The 24,665-nt window shown below is 54.3% G+C and overlaps 13 protein-coding genes across 13 annotated transcripts; 9 read left to right on the plus strand and 4 right to left on the minus strand.

Moving 5' to 3' along the window:
* Window positions 1–3,187: 3,187 nt before the first annotated feature.
* On the plus strand, window positions 3,188–4,219 carry IUM83_04384 (Integrase catalytic core protein; the record flags this gene model as incomplete). The annotated part of the gene is made up of 1 exon (XM_067928463.1): window positions 3,188–4,219. The coding sequence occupies one exon, from the start codon at window positions 3,188–3,190 to the stop codon at window positions 4,217–4,219; it is 1,032 nt and encodes a 343-aa protein (XP_067792639.1).
* Window positions 4,220–5,027: 808 nt separating this feature from the next.
* On the minus strand, window positions 5,028–6,869 carry IUM83_04385 (putative calcineurin-like phosphoesterase; the record flags this gene model as incomplete). Its single annotated transcript, XM_067928464.1, has 1 exon — window positions 5,028–6,869. One exon carries the CDS (start codon window positions 6,867–6,869, stop codon window positions 5,028–5,030), a length of 1,842 nt encoding a protein of 613 aa, XP_067792622.1.
* Window positions 6,870–7,911: 1,042 nt separating this feature from the next.
* On the minus strand, window positions 7,912–8,196 carry IUM83_04386 (ABCA1 lipid exporter; the record flags this gene model as incomplete). The annotated part of the gene is made up of 1 exon (XM_067928465.1): window positions 7,912–8,196. The coding sequence occupies one exon, from the start codon at window positions 8,194–8,196 to the stop codon at window positions 7,912–7,914; it is 285 nt and encodes a 94-aa protein (XP_067792624.1).
* Window positions 8,197–8,262: 66 nt separating this feature from the next.
* IUM83_04387 (ATP-binding Cassette (ABC) Superfamily) lies at window positions 8,263–9,598 on the minus strand (the record flags this gene model as incomplete). The annotated part of the gene is made up of 3 exons (XM_067928466.1): window positions 8,263–8,473; window positions 8,536–8,716; window positions 9,259–9,598. The coding sequence occupies 3 exons, from the start codon at window positions 9,596–9,598 to the stop codon at window positions 8,263–8,265; spliced, it is 732 nt and encodes a 243-aa protein (XP_067792746.1).
* A 62-nt stretch (window positions 9,599–9,660) lies between these two features.
* Window positions 9,661–10,290, minus strand: IUM83_04388 (ABCA1 lipid exporter; the record flags this gene model as incomplete). The annotated part of the gene is made up of 1 exon (XM_067928467.1): window positions 9,661–10,290. One exon carries the CDS (start codon window positions 10,288–10,290, stop codon window positions 9,661–9,663), a length of 630 nt encoding a protein of 209 aa, XP_067792743.1.
* A 425-nt stretch (window positions 10,291–10,715) lies between these two features.
* Window positions 10,716–11,402, plus strand: IUM83_04389 (uncharacterized protein; the record flags this gene model as incomplete). The annotated part of the gene is made up of 1 exon (XM_067928468.1): window positions 10,716–11,402. The coding sequence occupies one exon, from the start codon at window positions 10,716–10,718 to the stop codon at window positions 11,400–11,402; it is 687 nt and encodes a 228-aa protein (XP_067792780.1).
* Window positions 11,403–11,525: 123 nt separating this feature from the next.
* On the plus strand, window positions 11,526–11,735 carry IUM83_04390 (uncharacterized protein; the record flags this gene model as incomplete). The annotated part of the gene is made up of 1 exon (XM_067928469.1): window positions 11,526–11,735. One exon carries the CDS (start codon window positions 11,526–11,528, stop codon window positions 11,733–11,735), a length of 210 nt encoding a protein of 69 aa, XP_067792774.1.
* A 221-nt stretch (window positions 11,736–11,956) lies between these two features.
* On the plus strand, window positions 11,957–13,495 carry IUM83_04391 (uncharacterized protein; the record flags this gene model as incomplete). Its single annotated transcript, XM_067928470.1, has 1 exon — window positions 11,957–13,495. One exon carries the CDS (start codon window positions 11,957–11,959, stop codon window positions 13,493–13,495), a length of 1,539 nt encoding a protein of 512 aa, XP_067792656.1.
* Window positions 13,496–13,971: 476 nt separating this feature from the next.
* Window positions 13,972–15,669, plus strand: IUM83_04392 (uncharacterized protein; the record flags this gene model as incomplete). The annotated part of the gene is made up of 1 exon (XM_067928471.1): window positions 13,972–15,669. The coding sequence occupies one exon, from the start codon at window positions 13,972–13,974 to the stop codon at window positions 15,667–15,669; it is 1,698 nt and encodes a 565-aa protein (XP_067792655.1).
* Window positions 15,670–15,879: 210 nt separating this feature from the next.
* IUM83_04393 (uncharacterized protein) lies at window positions 15,880–16,398 on the plus strand (the record flags this gene model as incomplete). Its single annotated transcript, XM_067928472.1, has 1 exon — window positions 15,880–16,398. One exon carries the CDS (start codon window positions 15,880–15,882, stop codon window positions 16,396–16,398), a length of 519 nt encoding a protein of 172 aa, XP_067792773.1.
* Window positions 16,399–17,632: 1,234 nt separating this feature from the next.
* On the plus strand, window positions 17,633–18,334 carry IUM83_04394 (Retroelement pol Polyprotein; the record flags this gene model as incomplete). Its single annotated transcript, XM_067928473.1, has 1 exon — window positions 17,633–18,334. One exon carries the CDS (start codon window positions 17,633–17,635, stop codon window positions 18,332–18,334), a length of 702 nt encoding a protein of 233 aa, XP_067792776.1.
* A 46-nt stretch (window positions 18,335–18,380) lies between these two features.
* Window positions 18,381–22,512, plus strand: IUM83_04395 (Retroelement pol Polyprotein; the record flags this gene model as incomplete). Its single annotated transcript, XM_067928474.1, has 3 exons — window positions 18,381–18,813; window positions 18,909–19,928; window positions 21,389–22,512. 3 exons carry the CDS (start codon window positions 18,381–18,383, stop codon window positions 22,510–22,512), a joined length of 2,577 nt encoding a protein of 858 aa, XP_067792669.1.
* Window positions 22,513–22,912: 400 nt separating this feature from the next.
* On the plus strand, window positions 22,913–23,149 carry IUM83_04396 (uncharacterized protein; the record flags this gene model as incomplete). Its single annotated transcript, XM_067928475.1, has 1 exon — window positions 22,913–23,149. One exon carries the CDS (start codon window positions 22,913–22,915, stop codon window positions 23,147–23,149), a length of 237 nt encoding a protein of 78 aa, XP_067792657.1.
* Window positions 23,150–24,665: the final 1,516 nt, after the last annotated feature.

Below are 24,665 nucleotides of genomic sequence, written 5' to 3' on the forward strand. Positions count from 1 at the left end.
GACTCGCTCGGTGGGTCGCCACATACGCCGCTCACCACGACGCCGAGGCGTCCGGTGCTTACTCCGCAGTACTTCGGGCTTCATCAGCCGGGGTACGGAGTGCCCATATCGAATCTGCAGCGCATGTACGCCGCGGCGCAGGCGCCCCAGCCACCGCCGGCAACCACGCCAGCTCCGCCGAATCACCAGGCAGACCAAGCCCAAGCTGAGCATCCGCCCTTCCAGCAAGGAGGCCAGGCCGTGCGTTATCCTGACGCACGCCAGAAGAAGCTGGCGATACGGCCGTTCGAAGGCAAGGAGTTGTACGTCGGTCTGGGTTCCGGGTTCCTCGAGTGGGGCCGCCGTTTCGAGCGGCAGGTTGCTTTGGGGCAGTCAGCGTGCGGCTTCGCCTGGCCGGAGGATGTCAAAGTAGACCTGCTAGGACACTACCTCTCGGGAACAGCGGAAAGATACTACAACAAACAAGTTGAGACTTGGTGGGCGCAGATGCCCACGCTCCAGTTCGTGATGGAGCGCATGTTGGAGACTTTCAAGACCAACATCACGCCCGCGCAGGCGATGAAGCTCTTTACGTCGCCCAAGGAGCCCAAACGTTCGTGGCCCGAACATTACATGTATCTCGTGGCCATCTCCGAGGCATGCGGCGGAGGCGCCGACTACCTCGTGCTGAACAACATCGTTCAGTACACGTCCGCGGACTTGCGGACGGTACTGATGGCGAAGGTCGACGTTACAAGAATGGACTATCTCCAGCAGGCGGAAGAGCTTGCCCACTTCGCGCAAGCCTGAGAGCTCGAGCCCGCCAAACACAAGAACCTCGGCAGAGAGGTGGTCGGTGCAGTGGGCGAGCGACGCGGGAAGGAGACAAGGACCTGTCATGAGTGCGGAAAGGTTAGCACCTGCGAGCAGTGTGCCCCAATCGAGCGCAAGGAGGAGGCCGGGAGCCGGACCTCACACTGACTGTGAATGAGATACCAAGCAAGACTGGTGAGGCGTGGATACTGGACAGTGGCTCTAGCCGCCACTTGGTGACGAACGCGTCGTGGCTCGACGACGCGGAGGACTGCGAAGATGAGTGCGTGCAGCCGGACGGCAACGCGCTCAAGGTGACAAAGCGTGGGACGCTTACGCTGCGAGTCACTACATGCGGACAGCCGCAGACGGTGAAGTTCACCAACGTCTACTACGCGGAGAACGTGGTCCACAACCTGCTCTCGTACGGGCAGTTGGACCAGAAAGGATACTCCTTGATGCGCAAGAGCGGACGACGTGCCGTCGCTACCCACGATGGAATGCATGTTGCGTTCGATGTCGACCTCCAGATGGGCGTCCTGGTGGTACCAGGTACAGTGGAGCGCTAGGCAGAGAAGCCCTCGGACGTGATCATGGCGGCACTGCACGAGGCGGAAGTGGAGCCCGTGGGTGCGTCGGTGGACGTGCAGCAAGGCACGTTGGTGGACTTCCACAGGCGCCTGGGGCACCTCAACTACGACGCAGTCGAAAGACTCGCGCAGGACCCAAGCTCGGGGATCGAGATCATCGACCACAGGCGCGTCAATTGCTTGACGTGCGCCCAGGGAAAGCAGTCGAAAAGCCGGCAATCGCGAAAGGATACCGGTGTGCACTCCCCGTTTGATCGCATAGGGGGCGTGATTTGCTCCGACCTCAAGGGGCCCATGACACCGCGGGATCGGCTGCAGAACAGGTATATGGTCAATTTCGTGGACCATAAGACAAATTACTGCCGAGTGTTCCTGGCGAGGACAAAAGATGCTGCAGCAAAACAATTGAGCACTTTCTCATATTTTTCGAGAAACGATTCGACTGTCGAATTCACGCGCTAAGGACCGACTCGGGTGGAGAATATCAAAACGTAGACTTATTCTGCAAGAACACGGGTGTCGTGCGTCAAAGGAGCGAAGCCAACAATCAGGCAAGCAACGGCAAGGCCGAACGCATGCACCGGACCATAATGAATATGGCCAGGTGCATGATCTTTGCGTGCGGCTTGCCGCTCAACTTCTGGGGTGACGCCGTGCAGTATGCGGCGTATATCTTGAACCGGTCGCCGACGAACTCCAACCCGGGACGGGCTTCGCCGCTCAAGGTGCTGACTAAGCAAACTCCACTTTTGGGAGAGATCGTGGTCTTCGGGTCACCATGCACGGTGTACCGTGACCCACGAAACAAGAACTTTTCTCAGCGAGCCCAACAGGGCATTATAGTGGGTATCAGCGAGGAAACCAAGGGGTACAGGGTATTCCTACCCAAGGACCGGGTGGTAGTGACCACACAACACGTGAAAAACATCGAAACGCTGGATAAAACCCAGAACGATCAGGTACAACGCCTGTATCTGCGTGAAGACGACGGCACCGACGAGGATGAGTCCACGGGTGATGCTGCGGGCGCCGCTAAGGCGGCCGACACTGGAAACGCTTCGACTGCTAGTCGGCCCAAGAAGAAGGGCAAGGGGCGTGCCACGAAGAAGCCCTGGTACCGCGAACGGCACATGGCGCGATCCGCCGCGCGCAAGGCTGCCGAAGACGCGGACAATTACGACCAGCAGGAGGAGCCCAACGCGGGTATCGTGAACAACGTAATGGAGGTGGACCCCAAAAACTATCGCGAGGCTATGCGTAGCCCGCACCGAGATGGCTGGCTGAAAGCCATGACCGAGGAGCTGGAGGCCCTCGAGAACAACGAAGTCTGGAAGATCGTGCGCATGCCGCACGGCGTGCGCGTCTTGCACACGAAGTGGGTCTATAAGACCAAACGAGACGCCGAGGGGTTGCTCGAGCGACTCAAGGCTCGACTTGTCACCTGCGGCAACGAGCAGGAATTTGGGGTCAACTACGGCATTACGTTCGCCGCCGTCATCGAGATGACGAGCGTGAAGATCATCCTAGTACTGGCCAGGAAGTGGGGAGTGCCTGCTAAACATGGAGACGTACCGAATGCCTACGTAAAGGCCGAGAAGGAAGCCGAACTAGACATCTACCTACGAATCCCGCAAGGGATGGTGCTCCCGAAGGAGCTATTGATGCAGCTTGGAGTGACAAGCGCTAGCGAGGTTGTGCTGGAGCTGCGCAAAGCGCTCTACGGCCTGAAGCAGGCCGGCCGACTCTGGAGTAAATTGCTTCACAAGAAGCTGATCAGCATCGGTTTCGCCCAGAGCCTGGTAGACATGTGTGTCTACTTCAAGCTCCAGGCTGATGTTCTGCTAGTGGTGGGCGTCTACGTTGACGACCTGCTGGTCACGGGGACCGAGCAAGCCGCCGTGGATGCGTTCTTCGGTGAGCTGGACACGCTCTCAATCAAGGATCTGGGGCGTGCACACAAGTTCCTGGGGATGCGGGTCGTTTACGACGACACCGACGGGTACTACCTGGACCAGGAGGTGATGATCACCACCCTGCTAAAGGAGCATGGCATGGAGCACGCGCATGGAGTGCGAACGTCAATAGGAGATGACTCAAATAAGTGCGCGCGCAAAGACGCTGGTCTGCTCAAGGCGAACGAATACAACGGGGCAGTGACCATCTCGGATTTCCAGTCGTTAGTGGGGAGCCTGCTGTGGCTTGCAAGGTGCACTCGGCCGGACATTGCGTTCGCCGTGCACAAGGTGACTCGGCGCACGCATAGTCCAACCATGGACGATTGGAAGCTCGCAAAGCGTATACTCCGGTACCTCGCGGGGACTCGAGAGCTGCGCCTGGGCATGCAAGGCAAGGCCGACTCGGACGAGCCGCTGGAGGTGGTCGCGTACAGCGACGCTGACTTCGCCGCTGACAAAGAGGACCGCAAGTCCGTCACGGGCGGACTAGTGACGCTCGACGGTATGGCTGTAGCCTGGGTTTGTCGGAAGCAGGGAGGTGTGTCCCTATCGACGATGGAGGCCGAGTACACGGCGGCCTCCGTGATGGGACAAGAACTGTTGGGATTTCGCGAGCTGCTGAACGAGCTCAGCGTGCCTCTGGTGATGCCGATGCCCCTACGTGTCGACAACCAACCGGCACTAAATCAGTTAAACGGAGAGAAGGCGTCGTCAAAGGCGAAGCATATCGACACCAGAATCAAGTTCATCGTGCATTTCACCAAGACTGGGGTGCTGCCGCCAGATTACTGCGAAGGGAAGAGTATGCCCGCAGACGTGCTCACTAAAGCACTGCCAGCCCCGAGGCTGCGCGAGCTGAGGGGCATTGTCGGACTGTCCTAGTCGGTTTGGTCGCATCGACCGACGAGGAGGAGTGTTGAAGTGCACGTGTGCACTTCAAGCGAGCGGCTGAGCATTAGCCGCAGAAGATGCGTCGGCAGCTGCGACGTTCCCTGTCACCTGAGAGTGGTAGCGCGGTAGTAGGTGCAAGGTACCATGTAGAGGTCGAGCTAGCTACATGTAGCTGGGGCAGAGTTAAGCTCAATCTCACTCTCTCTTTTACTGCGTCGTTAGCAAGTGCAATCCCGCCCGAGGGCAGGACTTTCAACAGTGGGGCGGTGGTCCATCTTGGACTCTTTATTGACTTGACCACAGCTGCTACTCGATCTCCCATCGAGTTGATTCCACGCTTCCAATGCGCTCGACACTTGGCGGCCCACGTGGAAGTACATTGCAACCCGGACGATCTCCTCACGTGTAAGCACGCCTCCTACGCTGCGAAACAGTAGGGTTTCCCAGACGACCTGGCGTTCACTATCCGTAATCTCCCTCATCCACCAACTTTCGCATTGAATCCGGAAGCCAGTGTGCGGTGGCCAGTGTGCGGTGGCCAGTGAGCAGGGGAAAGCACGGGAAATTCAGAATTCAAACCCGATCGATTTAGAAGGGGAATTATGTTGAGTAGGCTGAAATATGATTGGAAACGGTCATCTATTTCCGAACGGAGGTAGTACTTGATCATTTTTCTTGTGTGACGCCGTTATTTGCTGCATGGTATTGCAGCCCCCTACTCGAATGAAATGTAGCATATGAATGAAGACATGTAGTTTCGACATGCATCGCACGCCAAAGCCGCGCCGTCGAGGTGCACTTATTTCCACGGAGTCAGAGTGACTTCGTCGTAGACAACGCCATCGCGGTTCATGATGAACTGCACACTCATCGACTGTTCGGTCGATTCGATGCGCAAGTAGCCCCAGTCGTTCAGGTGACTCACACTCCACTCGCCCAGTTTGCTCGAGAAGCCTTGCTGTTCCAAACCAGCGCCTGCGGAGCCAATCACGATGTGAACGGGTCCCTGGCCGTCCTTAGTACACTTTCCGTTGCGGACCGCGCAACTGCGTTCGTAAGAGTGCTGGTGGCCCACGAGCATCAAATTCACCTTGTGTTCCCACAGCAAGTCCTCAACCTCATCGCGGAAATGCTGAGCTACCTTGTAGTCGGCTTCTTCACCCAGCTGCGTCGTGTACATCATCCGGTGCGACGTCAGCACGATCCACGGCGTCTTCTTCCGGTCCACACTATTCAGGTCGTTCTCCAGCCATTTATATTGCTTTGACCCACGGCGCCAGTCGTGCTCCGATGAAATCTGGATAACGTGGACACCACCGTAGTCGAACGAATACCAATAGATACCGTTTCCGTTAGCTGGGGCATCCCAGCGGTAATACATGGGCACGGAGCATTCACCGGACGAGTCCTCGCCGTAGTTGGCCCACTCTGGGTGGAAGTCCATTCGGCCATCCTTTCCTGTGGCTCCGCTGGGGTCGTTGGCGCCTCCCGTTGTATAGTCATATTCGTGATTGCCGATGCTAACCATGTATGGGACTCTGGTCGCGTAGGGCTCGATAACGTGGAAGAACTCATCCCACATGTGTGCGTGGCCGCGGGCGTAGCTGATGTCCCCAAAGTGCAAGAGGAAGCTGTCATAGCCGTCCATCACATCTTGATACGAACGCACAGCCGTCGACGTCGCCGCTGGTGCAGGGTCAACTCCCATATCGGCGTACGCAATAAACTTGGCGCTTTTCACAGAAGCATCTGGTCGACTCATGAAGGAGTATACCGAGCTCCATCCGTCCTTTTCACTGCCAAACTTGTAAAAGTACCGCGTGCCGGGCTTCAGTCCCTTCAAGATGACAGTGTGCATGTTGCCCGGGTCGCGGAACCATTGCTGGCTCGTAAGATTCGCCGGTCGGTTGCACAGCTGAGCAGCCGTGTACGTCTTGAACTTGCCCTCTGCATGCTCGTGCAAAGCGTCAGGATCGAGGCCGTACTTGACAACGGGCGTCTCACGAGACGCCGAGTTGAACATCACCGACATTTCGTCGATATGTTCAGTAAAAGCAATGTGCCCTTGCTTGGGAGCAGTAAAGGCCTCCGTCATACCAACTTCCAGCTTGGCAAGGGGGGCGAAGACGTTGCCTTTCGGCTGGAAGTTGAAGTACTCGACGGTATAGTTGCAGCGCATCATGTAGAGCGACGAGAAGCGGACGGAGTTGGGCAGCGTGGGGCCATCTGCGCCAGGTCCATTGGCCTCTGTGATACCAACCTTCACAAGGAAGTCCTTGTCGTGGGTCTTGGGGCCGCAGCTAAGGCCCAGGAAGTCCGTCTGGTGCGGGCGCTTGACGCCGCTCCAGGAGATCACCAGATCCTCGCCGTCCCTCAGCAGCGGCGGCGTCGCAGTCAGCACGACACCACCCAGATCCTCCGTCACCTTGTCCTGGGCGAAGCCGCGCAGGAACCTAGTCGGGTCGTCCCGGTTGGCGTCCCAGACGTCGTCTTCGTAGTGGACGATGGGGCGCGGATCCCTCACCAGAGCATCGTGTAGCGTGTCGGTGTATCTGTAGCTCAGCGGGGGCTTCTCCGCCTGCACGAGGGCAGCCAGGAGAGCCGGCAGTAACAGCAGCGAGCGAGGGGGCGGCGCGATCATCGCCGGCCGCAGCGGTGGGTTTCTTCTCCGCACTTGTCTTTCGCGCTGCCGTTCGGCTTATCGCAGTTGTGTAGTGTCTGCAGGGAAATCGAAGACACGCTGGGGGAGTCGGCGAAGCTCCCGGAAGTTTAGCCGTAGTGTATTGCCAAAGGTAAATAGCAAAGTGAATAAGACACGAGGTACTCCTAGTGCTGCGGATCCTGCTAACTAATGAAGCCGCAGCTACTGTAATCTAGGTTGTCGTTAGCTAGTGATCAAGTTTGTCGTTATGGAGCAACTGAATTTCTGGCTGGTCATCAGCTTTACGTTATGTTCCGCTTGCTTTTCGTTATGCACACGATTTGTTGTCGCAGTCATCACGTTTGCCGTTATTGACTGCGACCAGTTGGTGTCCCCCCCCCCAACCATGGTCTAGCTAGTGGCGATAACGTGGTTTCGACTAGACAATTCCACCGGGTTATGTACCAGGTGTAACGGGCCGTTGTACCCATGCCGATGCTATGTAACAAGTGTTACAGGTGCAACGTGTTGAAGTTGAACTTACCGAATTGTTTCGGAGTTAACTCTTTCAGTACGTCCTGGGCCAGGTCCCACTTACAGGGCTATATGGACCTCTACGAGTAAAATACTGCGATATGATTGGTTGAAATTAATACATATACTGACGGCTATCTGGTACAGGACTAATATGACCTGTAACAGGTCCATGTAACGCATCGTTTCTTGAACTGATGCCTAACTTACAACGATTTAATCAAGAATCCTAATTTTTAAAGGTAAAATTAGCAGAGGCAGTACCACCATCGTGATCCGTCTTTTGCGTTGCGCTATTGATGCCGGAGAATGAAGGAAGAGGAGATCGAGGCGTCTGGCACGAACGGCGACGTACCTGGCGATGTCCACCAGAAACTTTACTGCCTGCCGCGGCACCAGTTTCAAGACCACGGCGCGTCGGACAAGGCGGACCCTTCGCGCTCATGATGAAAAAGACCCGCCGACACACGAGAGACTCGGTAGCCCTCTATTGTGTCCCGGATGTTACCTACCTAAGCGCGTGTGACCTGATGAACCCCATCGTGGTGGTCTTGTCAGTGCCGTTGATGCCGAGGAAACCATAGCATTCTCCCTCTTTCAACCCAACCGAGAAGTCGTGTGCCTCAAGCTTCTCCCCATTCCGATAGACCTTGCGGAGGTTCTGTAGCTCGATGGTGTCGTTGTCCGCGCCTCCCATCATGACTCGGTCCACTTCTGCTCCAATGTTCTCGTCAATTACTCGGTGCACCACAGGGATGTCGGACAGAGCAGACTTGATCTTGGGGAAAGTCATCGCATAGTCGATACCCACAGCAATTGCGTAGTACAGTGCCGCGTCGAAGATCAGGTAGACAATTTCTTACCCCGTGTTTTCTAGTGCAAACGGGCCTTTGGAGAGCCCGTTGTCAGTCTTGGCGCCTCCAGTGTGCGTAATTTCGACGATGGTCAAGTTGAGGAGGCCTCGTCCAAGGCGGAAAAGCGGAGACTGCATGATGAAGTAGATGACCATCAGAGCGAGCCCCAGCACGAAATTAATGAGGATCATGTAGGTCTGGGAAGACGCCGGGTCACTGCACAAGTAAGACCAGCAGTATGCGTGAGCGCCAGCGCTATCACTGCAGGGATGTGAAACACAATGAAGTTCCAAATGTAGTTGGCCGTCCAGAACGAGTTGATGCCGACACCTGACACGAGCTGCTGGTGCTTGGAGTTGTGGTCGGGGGATCTCTCGCGGACGAGCATGACGACGATGGAAGCCGGGTAGTATGCAAACGCGATCACGATGAACAGCACCGCTGTGAAAGAAATGTAAGCTGAGAAAAGAGCGGTATTCTCAGCAGTCAACGGAAGCGGATGATCGTTCACAGTCAAGCTGAGAACCGATGCCCCGATAGATGAATCGTATTTCGTGACCAACAACCGGTACAGTGACTGATCTATGAATTCCTTGAACACGATCGAGCCGTGCGTCAGCGTTGTGTTGATTAACAGATTGTAATCAAACATATTGTTGTCTACATCTGCGTTGATAACGTATCCGCCGAACTGGTCCGAGGTGTGATCCGTGAAGTCCCGAGTGAAAATCTCTTCGCTCACTTTCTATTGGTATCCCGTCGCGTCGGTCGCAATGATGGAGGGGTTGTCGTATAGTACATCGAGAGCGGACTACCAACATCGGACTGGCTGGTAGTCACAATTGACGCACCGGAGAAGTAGTCACTACCCAACGCTGTCTCGCACCAACTGCCCGCGCTCTGCTCGCAGAAGGATGGCACCAACACGCTACCGGCATCGTTTTTGAGACCATTCAACTTCAGTGCCAGAATGGGTCATTTTTTGTAAGACTTGCACGCACCCACTACGAACAACTTCTTCTCTCGCTTTGCCATTCGGAAGAGCTTCTGGATCATCGCCACCGTTTGGGACAAGAAGACAGATCGCGAACGTCCCAGTGGCAACGAACTCCCCGGGTGGTCGAGTTCATGGTAGTGGCCATCGCCGGTCTTGTTACCAACAATAGGAAAACTGTTCTGGGTGCTCACTGCATGCTGCTTGACTCCGTTCTGCAAAGTGTGCTGCTGGTCTTCGTCCGAGGCTATTGCTACCTTGATGAAAACCTCCTCCACTGTCGTCACCGCGATTCCACACGACAGCACCTGCAGCTTCTGGAGATTCTCGTCCAGCTTGCGGAACATCGCTGGGAATTGGGACGAGCTATCCAAAGGTTGCTGCAACGCGATCTCGGTGCCCACGTCGCTCAGAACTCGAATCGACGGAATCTACTCGATGCAAAATCGATCACGTTGGCGTCGTTGCAGCCTTCCTCCTTCACGATCGTCAGGTTATAGTCGGCTCCATACTGATTTTTGAGGTACAACGCCGACCCACAGCAGCGAAGCTCGCCTTCAGCCATAATAGCGATGCGGTTGCCCAGAGTGTCTGCATCGTTCATGAAGTGCGTCATTAGCACCACCACGCATTTCTGCCGGTTACCCATCAGAATTTCCCAGGTGTTCCGTCGAGAGTACGGATCCATGCCTGACGTTGGCTCATCCAAAATCATGAGCGAGCTATCTCTAAGTTGTGAGATCGCCGCGGATAGCTTGCGCTTCATGCCTCCTGATTGCGTACTAGTGATCGTGTCTAGCTTGTCAACAAGACCAACCTCGCGAATTTTGGATGCAACTTCGTGCGCAAGCGCTTCGCCAGTGTACCCTTTGATACAAGCGTAAAACTCGAGATGGTCGTTGACGGACAGTTCCGGGTAGAGCACGGCGTGTCGGAACGTGATACCGAATGCTTCATGGATTTCGTCCCTGCCTTCGCGGAACGAGAGCCCGTGGAGGGAGGCATCACTTGCAGTCGGAGGCGTCACACCTGTGAGCATGGAGATCAACGTCGTCTTACCAGCTCCGTTATGCCCAAGCAAGCAGGTGATTTGACCCGAGTACAGGTTGATGTGTAGCCCCTTGGCAGCTTCCTACTCTTTCAGAACGTTATAGGTCTTTCTTTATATTACTGTAAGGATGGTCCAAGACTGACCAATGAAATTACATTAGAGAGAGTTTGTCATAGCTCCGGCGTGGCCATCGTCTTGCGCATCTGCTTCGTGGTCTCCTGTCAACACTGGAGCAAGGTACATGAGTCACATGGCGAGTCAGCGCTGAAGTTCTTGCTGCCTCTCACCTTCTTGCTCGTGGACGTCGTCACGTTCCCGGTGTTGCCGTCGGAGTCGCTGTCGGGGTTGCCATCATTTATGCGTTTGGCACTAACATTCCTCCTAGCGCTTCAAGCTGGTCAAGCCAGTCGAAGCTGTCGCTGTCGCTGCTCGGTTGCTCTAGCGCGCACGACGAGAACGCGCCGGCCTATGCCGCTTTTGAGTTCTGCGGCCAGACGTTCACGTCGCGCGTGATGACGCACCACCAGAACAAGTGCGGTAAGAAGCTGGCGTATGACCAGGCGGCGGCCAAGAAGCCGTGCGCGTACAACATCGGCGTGCTGGAGCACGTGCTCAAGTTCCTGGGCAACCAGACTGTCACCAAGCTGCAGGCGCTCACGGGCGACTGCTACGCGCAGTGCGAGCCGGAGCTGACCAGGTTCAACTGCAAATACGAGAACGACAACACCGTGATGATCACGGTGATCTTGCATGGGCTCTGCCGCGGATGCGAGGCCGAGCTGTCCGAGTACATGGCGCGCACCACGAAGGAGGTGGCCAAGCTGCACTACGGCGTGCGCGACAAGGACTTCCCGCTGATTCCGTGCCAGGTGCGCAAGCACTACACGCTGTTCGACCGCGTCACACTGGAGCAGCACAAGATCCGCACCTGCGACGGCAAGATGGGCTGGGTGAGGGGCGTCAGGAAGAAGATCCGAGCCACGCGGCACAAGAAGGAGGAGGAGGCCAAGGAGTTACTGGAGGGCCTGCCCCCCCCCGGATTCGCGGCCTATGTGGGCGCTGTCGGCCTCACGAAGACGGACAAGGAGATGCTGCAGTAGTGTGGTGACCTGACTGTGAAACCTGACCAAGTCCAGAGAACAAAGTGTGACAGTGCGGGAACGAGGACGAAGAACGGCAAGGTGATCGAGTGCGTCGTGGATGCACTACGGCACAAGCAGGAAATGAAGAAGGCGGGCGACGAAGTGAGCGAGGTCGCAGAGCGCGCGGTGTGTGGCCCCACGGCGCTCAGGGAGAAGATGAGAGAAGACGACGCTACGAGGGAGAGCGTCTGCGTGTATGCGTGTGCGGGTGCTGCAGAAGTGTGGCAGGCCCAAGTGCGCGTGGTGAAGCAATGGCGTCGGTGGCTGAGCAACGACGCGACAGCAGGATGAAGCTCCAAGGTGCCCAAGGGGATCACCAGCAGGTAGGCAGTGAAGACAGCGTGCTGGTAGGTCCTGTAAAGCTTTCAGAATTCAATTAGCTTTCTCAAGAACAAGTGGCCTTACCATAAAGTTAACTTTGGCCCATCAAGGCCAACGACTTCGCCGGCGATCAAGCTACAAGCAAGGAACCAGATCGACGGGCAAGTTTTTGAGCGGATCGTTGGAACAAGATGCCGACCTTCCGCGTGGATGCTGACGGGGACGTGGAGATGTCCATCCCGCAGCCGGTCTACGAGTTCGTGAGCGCCCCCGAGCTGACTGCCTGGGACCAGGAGTCGCTCGTGAACTGGAGGCGTGAACGACAGCGCTATGTTGAGAAGATTAAGCAGAAATGCAGGACGTCGAACGAGCCGTTCGACGCAGCGGTGATGCGGGTTCGCGACACCATGAGGCCCAAACTTCTCCGACACTTAGCTCGATATGTGCTACGCAAGGCCGTGGAGGATATCACGGACGCTGATATCATGGCAAAGGTCCGAGAGCGGACGAGTACACTGCAGAACGGTCACATCCCGGACGTGCAGTCGTTCTTCAAGGCCAACCTGCGGATGGACATGTCGGAGAAGGACATTGACGCTAGAGTGCTCAAATATTTTGTGGACTTTGACCAGTTGGTCGAGGATCATGGCTTCGAGACCCTGCTTGGTGTTGGGTCAGTGAGTGACACTGGTTACCGCGACCGGATGAAGCAGAGATGTAAGCTGCTCATTGCGGGTCTCGCACCTGCGATGTTGAAGGTGGAGATTGAACGGCTCGTGCTGCTGCAGCATAAAGATGCCAAGGCTGATGACGTTGCCTTGCGTGACCTCATATTGGAGCGCGCTACTGCACAACAGCACTACCACCTGATGCAAATAGAAGAAAAGCCTGACAAGCGCCAAACGGTGACTGTCAACAAGAAGAACCCCGAGTTGAAGGCAAAGCCAAGAACTTCGGGAGAGCCAGCTGCCAAGCAGACTGAGAAAAAGCCCGGTCCGCGTGAGGGCTGTTGGGTCTGCAAGGGGGCGCATTTTGCACAGCAATGCCCTACAGCTACGGAGGAGCAAAAGGCTGAAGCTCGTAGGCGCCTTGACGAGGCGCGTGCACGGAAAGTGAAGGCGGCTCGCGTTGCCAAGTCGCCAGGGAGACGTCGAGTGGTCATCAATGAAGTACTCGAAATCCCATTCCGACCTGACAGCGGTGCTGACTGTTGTTTCCTGCCCGAAGAGTATTTGCGAGAGCTGCAGGCAGTAGACACCAGCGTGCATCCCACCAAACTGGACAACCCTGTGGCAGTGGAGCTGGCTGGTGGAAAGGTTGACCACTGCCACTTTGAGTGCACGGTGGACCTGCTGCTTGGTACGAAGGCTGGCCCTGTTCATGTTCGTCGGGTGAAATGTTTGGTACTGCCAGGGACTGAGGAGGAGTTTCTCTTGGGTGATGACTTGCTGAAGTCACTTGGTATTGACGTCGACGGCATGATTGAGCAACTGGCGGTCGGTTCGTTGGAGCAAGACGATGGAGACGACTTAGACGATGAAACTATAGTTGGTCGCGATGAGGCTGAGTCGGTTTCAGAGAGCCTGGGGGCGTTAATTCAGGACGCAGAGGCGAATGGCTTTCCGCCTCACATGATGTCGTCATTGCGCACACGGTGCTGGACTACGGCGATGTGTGGAGAGCTAGGCTTGGTGCTGATGGACCAGCCCGAGTACGACCATACAGTGTAAAGTTGAAGCCAGATGCCATTCCATTCCGATGCAAACCGAGGCGCTACCCACCACTGCAGAGTGACTTCCTCCGCAGTCATGTTGCGGAGCTGCAACAGTTTGGGTTGGTTCGTCTAATCAACGCAAGCCGCTGGGCGTGTGCAGCAGTGCCAGTTCGAAAGGCGGGACTGAAGTATGCGTTCCGGCTCACGACCGATTATCGCCCGGTGAACCGGATGACTGTACCGATTGCAGCCGCGGTGCCGAATCTCGCTGTGGTGACGGGTCGGGTCCGAGGTGCTCAAGCAATGGCGAAGTTTGATATGTTCAAAGGCTTCTGGCAGTTGCCATTGGCCGAGAGATCTTCAGCATTAAGACCGATGAGGGAGTGTATACTCCGACCCGGGTTCCCCAAGGTGCTTTCGACTCTGCAATGCACTTCCAGTCAATGATGCAGGAAGTCTTCGGGGACATGATGAACCACAACCTGCTGGTCTATGGACGATGTAGTTTTGTACGCGCCGACGCATGATGAGTTCCTCGTGGTGCTGGAGAAGTTCTTCCAGCGCCTGCGTGAAAGCAACCTGAAGTTGAACGTCTCGAAGAGTGAGCTGTATGCTCAAGCTGTCACGTGGTGTGGCAAGATTGTAGATGGCTCCGGCGTGATGCATGACCCATCCCGAGTAAATGCACTGCAGACTCTCCCACTGCCAACCAATGCAAGTGAATTGCAGCACTTCTTGTGCGCTGCAAACTGGCTTCGTGACTCGATCGTTGACTACGGTCGTGCTGTGGCTCCGCTTCAGGAGAAGTTTGATGAAGTGATGACGGGTCACAACCGCAAGAAGCGTCATGCGGTTAGCGTTGCTGTGACTTGGACGTCAGCCGAGGAGCAAACGTGCAAGGCCTTCCTGGATAGGCTTGCATCTTCCGTGACGCTGTCGTTCCCAGATGATGATGCGACTGTATGTTTGAGCACGAATGCAAGTGATCGAGGCTGGGATGTTATTGTTACGCAAGTGCGTGATTGGAATAGCGAAGTGCCTATGCATGAGCAGTGCCATGAGCTTCTCATTTGCAAGGGAGGGTCATTCAAGGGGCCCCAACTCAATTGGTCAGTGATCGAGAAGGAGTCATACCCCATTGTGTTGGCATGCACGGAGCTGGAGTACCTGCTACAAAGGGCCCAGCGCTTTCGAATCTTCTGTGATCACTCCAATCTTATTCAAGTATTCTGCCCCAGCAAGGAAGTAAAGCAACACGTGCGAGGTAAGCTGCAGCGGTGGACAATGAAGCTGACAGGCTACAACTATGACATCGAGCATATCAACGGCACTGACAACCATTGGGCTAACATGGTCTCGAGGTGGTTGTGTCGACAAGAGGAGCCTGCGTTCGTTCGAGTCAAAGCGGTCCGGACCCGCTCGAGCCAAGGCAGCGGTAGCTCACTCCGCCCACTGCAGGATGAGGGATTTGCTTGGCCATCGGTGGATGAGGTCCTGCGTGTGCAGCAGCGACATGTCAGCAAACTGACAGCCACGCATGAGCAGATTGATGGGATGATCTACGTCGAGGGCAGACTGTGGATTCCGAAACAAGAGCGTGATCTGCTCGCGCGTATTCTGGTTGTCGCCCACTGTGGGATCCAGGCCCATCGTGGAGAGCAAGTGATGGTTGCGCACCTCCAGGACAAGTATGCTATTGAGCGTCTGCAGTCCCATGTGAAGAACTTTGTGAGCAAGTGTTTGCTGTGCAAGCACCTGAAGGGAGGCAAACTCATTCAGCGACCATGGAGTCAGCCCAGGTCGGTGCCGATGCGTAACGAAGTACTGCACATGGACTATTTGTCGATGGATGATTCGTATGGCCCCACCAAGTACGTACTCGTCCTAAAGGACGAGCTCACGCATTTCTGCGAGCTCATCCCGTGCGACTCTCCTACTAGTACTGTGGCAGCCACAGCTATGCTAGACTGGTACAAAAGGTTCGGCATGCCAGCCATGTGGATGTCGGATCAAGGAACACACTTCAAGAATGAGCTCATGGCGGAGCTGAGGCAGCGTCTGAAAGGCGTCCACACATTTGTGCCCGTGTACACCGCATGGGTCAACGGTAAAGTTGAACGATTGAATCGCGACATTTTACATGTTGTTCGAGCCCTGCTGCTGGAGCTGCAGCTTGACACACGGAACTGAGAGTATCTCTTGCCGGTGGTACAGGCGAATCTCAACCACACACCGGTACTTTCGCTCGGCGGGGTGGCGCCTACTGAACTGTTTACGGGGCTGCCATGCCCACCGCCATTGGACACGATACTATTACCAGATGCAGATAAGCCTCTTCAACGCGTTGACATGACCACAGTACATGAAGAACTTGAGCGACTCCGAGTTGGGTTAGCGGAGATGCATTCAGAGGTGGCGGACAAGAAGGAGCGTCGCCGACTGTACCAGCAGAGTGAAAAGCACGGCACACTGTGCAACTTCTCGGTCGGTGACTTCGTGTTGTGGTCGCGTGTGGACTTGCGGCTGCGGGGTGACAAACTGCTAGTGCGCTGGGTGGGTCCGTTCCGTGTCACAGAAGCCCGGCCGCATTCTTTCATTGTGCAAAACCTACTCAATGGAAAGGAGTATGAAGTACATGGCTCACGATTGAAGTTCTTTCAAGACTCGTCCCTCAACGTGAGCGAGGAGCTCGTTGAGCACGTGGCTAATCAAGGCATCGTGCTTGGTGTCGATGCGATTGTCGGGCACCGCATCAACCCCGAAACCGCAAAGAAGGAGCTACTGGTGTCCTGGACTGGCTTGGAAGCCATCGAGAACTCGTGGGAGCCGCTGGAGGTGATACTTCATGACATACCGACCAAGGTACAGCAGTGTGCAGCAGCCAGCGATGATGCTTCCCTACTGAGGTGGTGCGCCTAGTGTGCATACTTGGTATCAGCTTTAGGGGGCAGTGTGGTGACCTGACTGTGAAACCTGATAACCAAGTCCAGAGAACAAAGTGTGACAGTGCGGGAACGAGGACAAAGAACGGCAAGGTGATCAAGTGCGTCGTGGATTGTCAGGCCCACCTCTGGCCTGCTGAGCAAGCAAGCCAGAGCGATGAGGCGCAAAGGCTCTGGCTTGCTTGCTCGCGGCCAGAGGCTTGAAGTTCCTGTGGCAGCTACCCGAGAGGGTCAGCCGTCACAGTGAACATGCATTTTGTAGGAAAAACATGAAAAAGAAACATGGAACATGCATTTAGTAGAAAAGAAATGAAAAAAAAGACGCAGGGTAGCACATAGTCAAGGAAAACCCCAGAAATACGCAAAGAGAGCCCTGTGCCCGCGTAGGAGCACAGCGAGGCATGCATGTTAGGCTAGCAGTAGCAATTCAGTATTAAATAAACCGTCTACCCCGCACATCGACCACAACTACCGCGCTTCTCGACAGGACCAACACTCGCACTCACTTCAACGACAAACCCTCTTCGGGCCCAACGCGACATCTTGTAGCACTTGCGGGGGGAAGGCTCGCTGCTGCACGGCACTCAAGGGGAGGCGTTTTCAGCTTGAGGTGTAAGTGTCACGTCAGCGTGACCAACCCAGCTGTTGGGGAGACTTTGGTACATTAATAGGGCAACCTATTATTGTACGCTGACCGTGGGAAATAACTGGAGGGCAGCCGTGGTGCAAATTTGTTTTGCATCTGGCCCCGGTGACAGCCCATTTGCCAAAGTAGCTACTGTTCTCAAAAGACTGCACCGCATATAAATCGAGCACTATAAGTCTCGAAGCCGGTTAGTCAGTTTTTGTTCTTGGTAGCCCGGCACAGCAAAATTTGGCGAAGCGAAGACCAGGACGACAACCGTCACCGCTCGACCTCTCACGCGTCATCGACCTCTCACGTGTCATCGACCTCTTCAAAGGCATCGAAGAAGTCCAAGACCTCCCACAGCGCATAACTCGGCCAATTTTACGAAGTAGCGTAGGCTATTTTCTTTAACAGGTTTTCTCTTTTACTTTCTTTTAGTCAGTGCCCCTAAAAGTAGATTGCTCCCACCGGTATCAAGTTTCAAGGGTGAACACACAAAGTACGAAGTTTTCGCGTGTTCAAGATGGCGGATCCGGCCCAACTAATGCATAGTATGTTGGCGGCCATGGAGAAGCAGACATAATTGATCGACGAGCTGCGCAAGTCAAGGCAGCTGTCGCAACTAAAGCTGGATGGGATAAAATTGCCCAGCTACGGGGGGACGCTCAAGGAATCGTTCCAACTATACCGGGAGCAGGTGGAGCAGTACTTTTTAGCTACGGGCATAGACTGGAAGGATAGCAAGTTGAGTGGACGCATTTTGGCTGTGTTAGCGGGATCGCTGAAGTATGGAGCCGCGCAGTGGTACATCGTCAAGAAGGACGATGTGAAGAGTGTGGAAGACTTATTTTTGAAGCTGGAGGAAGAGTTCGTGCCTCCGGATCTGCAAGAAGGTCTTCGGGACCAGATGAATGACTTGAAGGAGCGTCAGTGTCGAGACTTGCCCGATTATATCAGCAAGTTCAGGCACTTGATTACTCGAGTCAAGGAGATGAACGAACTGGACAAGATCATGTATTTCTTGCGTGGTCTGCCGTCAAGTATTCGGGAGGAAGTCCAGTATCGCAGGAGTGCAACGTTGACCGACGCTATTACCGTAGCGCTCGACTATGACCGGTCTCACGCGCATCGCGGACGCTCGGATGGAGCACGCGACAGACCGAGGTACCGATCGTACGACAACAGACGATCGAAGAGCAACAACGATGGACCAGTGCCGATGGAGATCGACACCGTCGAAGGAGGAATGTATGCGCCGAAACCTGTGTTTCCGGTGCGGGAGTAGCGCCCATCGGGCTCGTCAATGTCCGATGCAGCCGCAGCAGACGCAAATGGCTAAGCGGAATGCGCCGAAGTACAACAACTCGGGCGGTAATCAAGGGCGTAAGCCGAGGATGAACATGGTCCTCGAGGATGACGAACAGGTGGATACTGTCGTCATGGATCGCGTGACTATGAGTGTAGCTGACATCCAGGAACAAGCGGATGAGTTACAGGCATTCATGGACAACGCACGTGTACAAGTGGAAGAGACTGTCACTGCAGCGTCAGAAATGACGGAATATGCTGGCTCGTGTGGACTACAGCCAGTTGAAGAACCGAGTTTGCATGCGATGCAACCAGAATTAGAGTCTGGTGTGTGCGGATCGCCGCCAGAGCAGGAAGCTGAGTTGCATGAGAAGAAGCCAGTGAAGTTGGTTAAGCAAGGATCGCAACCAACAAGTACAACGGAGACCTTGAAGGTGAACGCAGTGAAGTCCGAACGTACGAGTAACCTTTTTATCAGGAAGGGTCGCATCAATGGCAGAGATGTCCGAATTCTGTTGGACACGGGTGCAAGCACGACATGATTATGCCAGGTTTGGCTAGTAATGTGCTTCTGTCAAGACGACTTCAAGCTCAGCGCTTTGATGGCACGTTAACGCCGGCGACGGATGTCAAACACGTGGAAGCGCCAGTGAGCATGGATGGGTACTTCTTTTCAGCGATCGAGTCCGTGGAACGGAAGTTGCCGGAGTCGCACGACGTCATTTTGGGGAAACCGTGGTTTAAGGACTACAACCCTCAAGTGGATTGGCAAAAGGAGGAGGTTGTCATACCTGACCGGATGCAATTCATCGACGTCGATGCACCGTCGTTCTCGCACAACTTGAAGGAAGGCGAGTATGAGCAGGTGTTTCGGGTGAAGATACAACTTGTGCCCGAAGTGGAAGGAATTCCAGAACCGATCTTCAACGTAGTCGGTAAGGAGTTCAATGATATGTTTCCGGAGCAATTACCAGACGGATTGCCTCCGATGCGTGAAGTCAACTTTGAAGTGACGTTGAAGAAGGGGGCTCAGCCAAGCTTTCGTGCACCGTTCAGCATGTCGAAGATGGAACAGGATGCTTTCGAAGAATTTGTCAAAGACAAATTGAAGAAAGGATGGATTGAAGAGTCGAACTCGCCGTGGGTTTCGAACATCTTCGCTATCCCGAAGAAGGACCCAGTCACAGGTCAAATGCCGAAAAGGGCTGAATGGTTGCGTAGCGGCAATTTGAAGATTCCGTTGCGTTGGGTGTTCGACTACCGCTATCTCAACAGCGTGACTGTCATTGCCAAGATCCCATTGCCATTAATCGAGGAGTTGTTCGATAAGATGGTAGGTTGTGTCATCTACACGTTGATCGACCTTGCGCAGGGATATCATCAAATGCTGGTGGTGAAGTCAAGGCGTCCGTACACTGCGTTTCGAACACACAAGGAAACGTATCAGTGGTGTGTAGCGCCCATGGGAGTGGCTGGAATGCCAGGGACATGGTCCAGGCTCATGCACAAGCTGTTCGACAAGTACGAATTTGTCGTCGTGTATCTCGATGACATCTGCGTCTTCTTGAAGCGTATGGAGGAGCATGTGGAGCATCTGCGTGCCGTTTGTATGGTACTGTGTCGCGAAAAGCTTTTTGCGCACATGGCAAAGTGTTCGTTTGGTCAGTCCGAAGTGGCTTTCCTAGGACAAGTTGTCTCGCAGGCAGGAGTAAGCGTTGATCCGCGTAAAACGGAAGCGATAGCCAAGTATCCGACTCCGACGAATCGAAAGGAGTTGTTGAGTTTCTTGGGTTTGGCAGGATATTATCGCAGATTTATCTGTGATTTTGCCGAGATTGCTCGTCCGTTGAGGGATTTGACGAAGGGAGACGCCCCATGGAATTGGACGAAGCCTGTGGAGGACGCGTATTTGCATCTCAAGCTCGCACTTCAGCAAGCACCTACGCCGAAGTTGCCGGACTTTGAGCGGCCGTTTATCCTGACGACGGACGCGTCAGGACATTGTATTGGTGGAGTTCTGTCACCGAAGTATGACGGAGCAGATCATCCGATTGCCTTCTATTCGAAGAAGTTGGATAAACATGAGCGTGGATGGCCTACGCATGAGAAGGAGCTACTAGCTATCAAATGGCTACGGAGAAGTGGAGACACTATCTGCATGGACGCCCATTCGACGTCTACACGGATAACGCAGCGTGTTCGTGGATGTTGAATCACCCACGAGTGTCACCAAAGATGGCTCGCTTTTTTACGCACTTTTCGCAATACACGTTTACTTTGCATTATGTGCGAGGTAAGATGAACGTTGTAGCGGATGCGCTCTCACGGCCTCCACCGGATGGACTGGAAGACGAAGAGGAGAAAGGAGCACCTCTTCCGGATGTGACGTATACGGTTCATGACTGCGACGACGAATGCGCGAAGAATGCCGCACCAGTTCATGACCACCGTATTAAGTCTGCAGTGTTGCGCAACTTGACAACGGATGATACTCACCTGTTACTCGACGATGTCGACTTACGGGGGGAGGGTCGCCCGATTGGCGTAGCACAGCAGCAAGTCAACAGCGTCGACTATCATTTTGTAAGTCCGCACTTGGCCCCTGAGACGAAAAGAGCGTTTCAGGAAGGATACGAATCAGACCCTGCTTTCAAGCAACAGTGGTCTAATGGAGCAGGAAAGGAGAAGTTCGTCAAGCACAATGGGCTTCTGTTTTTAAAACAGACGAAAGGCGAAACTGTCTACCGACTTTGTGTGCCGAAGCTAAAAGAGCTTCGCACAAATGTCATGATCGAATTTCATGATGGAAAGACGTCCGCGCATCCTGGAAGTCGACGTACGTACCTGAAAGCAGCGCAATGGTACTACTGGCCGACTATGGACCGCGACGTAAGGGAATACGTTCGCACATGTGAGACTTGTGCACGATGGAAGTCCAGTAGCCAGAAGAAAAAAGGACTACTGATGCCGATACCAGTGCCAAAGGAGTGCTGGGAAGTGGTGTCAATGGATTTCATCACGGGTTTGCCAGTGTCGGAAAGGTTTGATGCAATACTAGTTGCAGTGGACAAGTTGTCCAAGCGAGTGAAGTATGCACCAACGTATTCGACAGCTGACGCGAAGGACACGGCTAAAGTGTACTTTGATGCAGTCGTTCGGCATCACGGATTGCCGAAGGTCATCATCAGTGATCGCGACTCGAAGTTCATCTCGGACTTTTGGAAGTCATTGATGAAGTTGATGGGTATCAAACTCAGCATGACAACTGCGCACCGAGCTCAGGCAGATGGCCAGACGGAGCGCCAGAACCTCGTGCTCGAAGATGCATTGAGATGTATGATCTCGTATCACGGTGACGATTGGGTTAAGCACCTAGGGACTATCGAATATGCGCATTCGACCCTCGTCAACGCGTCTACGAAGTTCGCGCCGTTCGAACTTGACACAGGACGTAAGGTGTCAAACATTGTGGCAGAGGAGATGAAAGACCTGCTGCAATCGGAGAATGATGTGACGCTCGCGGAGTTCGCAAAGAACTTTGCGAAGGAGCGACAGGAGATCGTAGAACGTGCTCAGAAGAATTTGGAAGAAGCTCAAGCAAGACAAAATGAGTACTACGATCGCAAGCGCAGACAAGTTGTCTTTAAAAGAGGTGACTTAGTGCTGCTCGACACGAAGAACTTACCGTTGAAAACCGTAAACAAGAACACGGAATTGAAGAAAGCGAAGTTAGCGGCTACGAAGGTTGGACCGTTCGTGCTTGAACGTATGGTGAACGACAACGTGGCGAAGTTGATACTTCCGCGCACGATGAAACGTCTTAATCCGACATTCAACGTGGAGTTACTGACCCATTACCAAACGAATCGTGAGGATTTTCCGAATCGACCGATTCCGAAGGCTGTACCTCTAATCTTGGACGAGGATACTGGAGAAGAACTCTACATTGTGGAGAAGCTGCTCAAGAAACGAACTAGACGTCGTAACCGTCAATGGCTCGTGAAGTGGCATGGGTTGCCGGAGCATAAGGCAACCTGGGAAAGCGAAGCGCAGATCAAGCACGTTTCGCATTGGCGTCAACTCCTGGATGAGTATCGACTCCGCCAACGCGAAGTCAACCAGGGGGAGATGTCAGGCCCACCTCTGGCCTGCTGAGCAAGCAAGCCAGAGCGATGCGGCGCAAAAGCTCTGGCTTGCTTGCTCGCGGCCAGAGGCTTGAAGTTCCTGTGGCAGCTACCCGAGAGGGTCCGCCGTCACAGTGAACATGCATTTTGTAGGAAAAACATGAAAAAGAAACATGGAACATGCATTTAGTAGAAAAGAAATGAAAAAAAAGACGCAGGGTAGCACATAGTCAAGGAAAACCCCAGAAATACGCAAAGAGAGCCCTGTGCCCGCGTAGGAGCACAGCGAGGCATGCATGTTAGGCTAGCAGTAGCAATTCAGTATTAAATAAACCGTCTACCCCGCACATTGACCACAACTACCGCGCTTCTCGACAGGACCAACACTCGCACCCACTTCAACGTCAAACACTCTTCGGGCCCAACGCGACATGGATGCACTACGGCACAAGCAGGAAATGAAGAAGGCGGGCGACGAAGTGAGCGAGGTCGCAGAGCGCGCGGTGTGTGGCCCCACGGCGCTCAGGGAGAAGATGAGAGAAGACGACGCTACGAGGGAGAGCGTCTGCGTGTATGCGTGTGCGGGTGCTGCAGAAGTGTGGCAGGCCCAAGTGCGCGTGGTGAAGCAATGGCGTCGGTGGCTGAGCAACGACGCGACAGCAGGATGAAGCTCCAAGGTGCCCAAGGGGACCACGAGCAGGTAGGCGGTGAAGACAGCGTGCTGGTAGGTCCTGTAAAGCTTTCAGAATTCAATTAGCTTTCTCAAGAACAAGTGGCCTTACCATAAGTAGTGTAGCCAGCGCTACGTTGCGCTGACGGAGGCACTGGGAGCGCGTGGACTGGAACTGCGGGAAGACTCGAGACTTTGCCTGGACTTTATCACTGCCTACGGAAGGATCAAGATCGTGGTGGACACTATGGAGGAGATGTCCTCTTAGCGCACTCTGGCTTCGCAGCGCTGAAAGAACAAGATCGACAATATTCTCAACCACGAGTTTGACATGTGGTATCCGCGCGACGAGTACCGCGAGATCATGCAGAACTACCGAAATGAAGCCAAGATCGAGCTGTGCATCGAGTACCTGGGAAACAATAAGGGGCTGACGCTGCTGCGGAAATGGGAGAAGTGCCGTCAGCGCTACGAGAAAGTGAAGGCATCTGGAGGCAATCCGTTGAACAAGAGGTACCACATCTATGGAGCGTGAAGCGCGAGGGGATATCTACGTTGGGTGCGGGCCACCGGGCATGACACTACTGGTACTCTCCTCACAAAGTGACAGCGCGCAGTAGAGCACGTGCTGAATATTGCATGCGTGCTTTGCGCAGTTCTGCTCGCAGTATACAAGTTGAAGTCGTACCGCTAGCACCCTGATTTTAGTCCCACAGGAGGGATGTCTGAAGTGAATTTCCATACTAACTAAACGGTTGTCACTTTAGGAATATGGTCGCTCTAGACCCGGTAGAGAATTGAGACAGTCCAGCATTTGGTCATTCGTTGGCCATTGCTATCCCCCATAAGCACCAACGAACATGCACCGCCAAGAAGGCCGGGCGCACCATCTTGGATCCTCCGTGACTCTGGTACATGTACCAGCCACCCCTGCTGTGTTGTCGCGTCTTGGCAGGTATCTAACAATCACGTTTGTTGTCTGCACAGTTCAGGGGCAATTCAAGAGGCTCTAAGGTCGGGAGTAGATTTCGTTGTTCTACAGTCTAGTGGTGGCTCACTCGCGTGGATTTTGCTGGCACTATCGTACACAGGAACATGAACTTGGAGTCGTCGAACATGATGCTCGCAGTACGTAGTGCACATATTGGTTTAGGCATTTTATTTACCGTCACACACTGACGAACTTGTACAGATTGACTACACGATAGCAAACCTGGTATCAGCCTCGTTCAACGCTTTTAAAGTTTTGTCAACAGCTCTGAAAACGTTAGTGCGGCGATGCCATGTAGACAAACGGGGAGCAGAGTTTCGAGGAGAAATGCCTGCACGCCTTGAATCCAAGCGTCGAAATGTTGAATCCGTACCAGGTTCGGCTCCTACACAGCGTTAGCCTACCAATTCGAGGTTGCTGTCAACTCACCATTACTAATGCCTGCATACTGGTTGAGCAGGAAGCGCTGACACGACGTGGCCGCGTACTGGTCGAGTTCGACGCCGACAGCAGCATCAACGTT

The sequence above is a fragment of the Phytophthora cinnamomi genome, assembly GCF_018691715.1.
Source record: "Phytophthora cinnamomi strain GKB4 chromosome Unknown Contig33, whole genome shotgun sequence".
Taxonomy (NCBI): Eukaryota; Oomycota; class Peronosporomycetes; order Peronosporales; family Peronosporaceae; genus Phytophthora; species Phytophthora cinnamomi.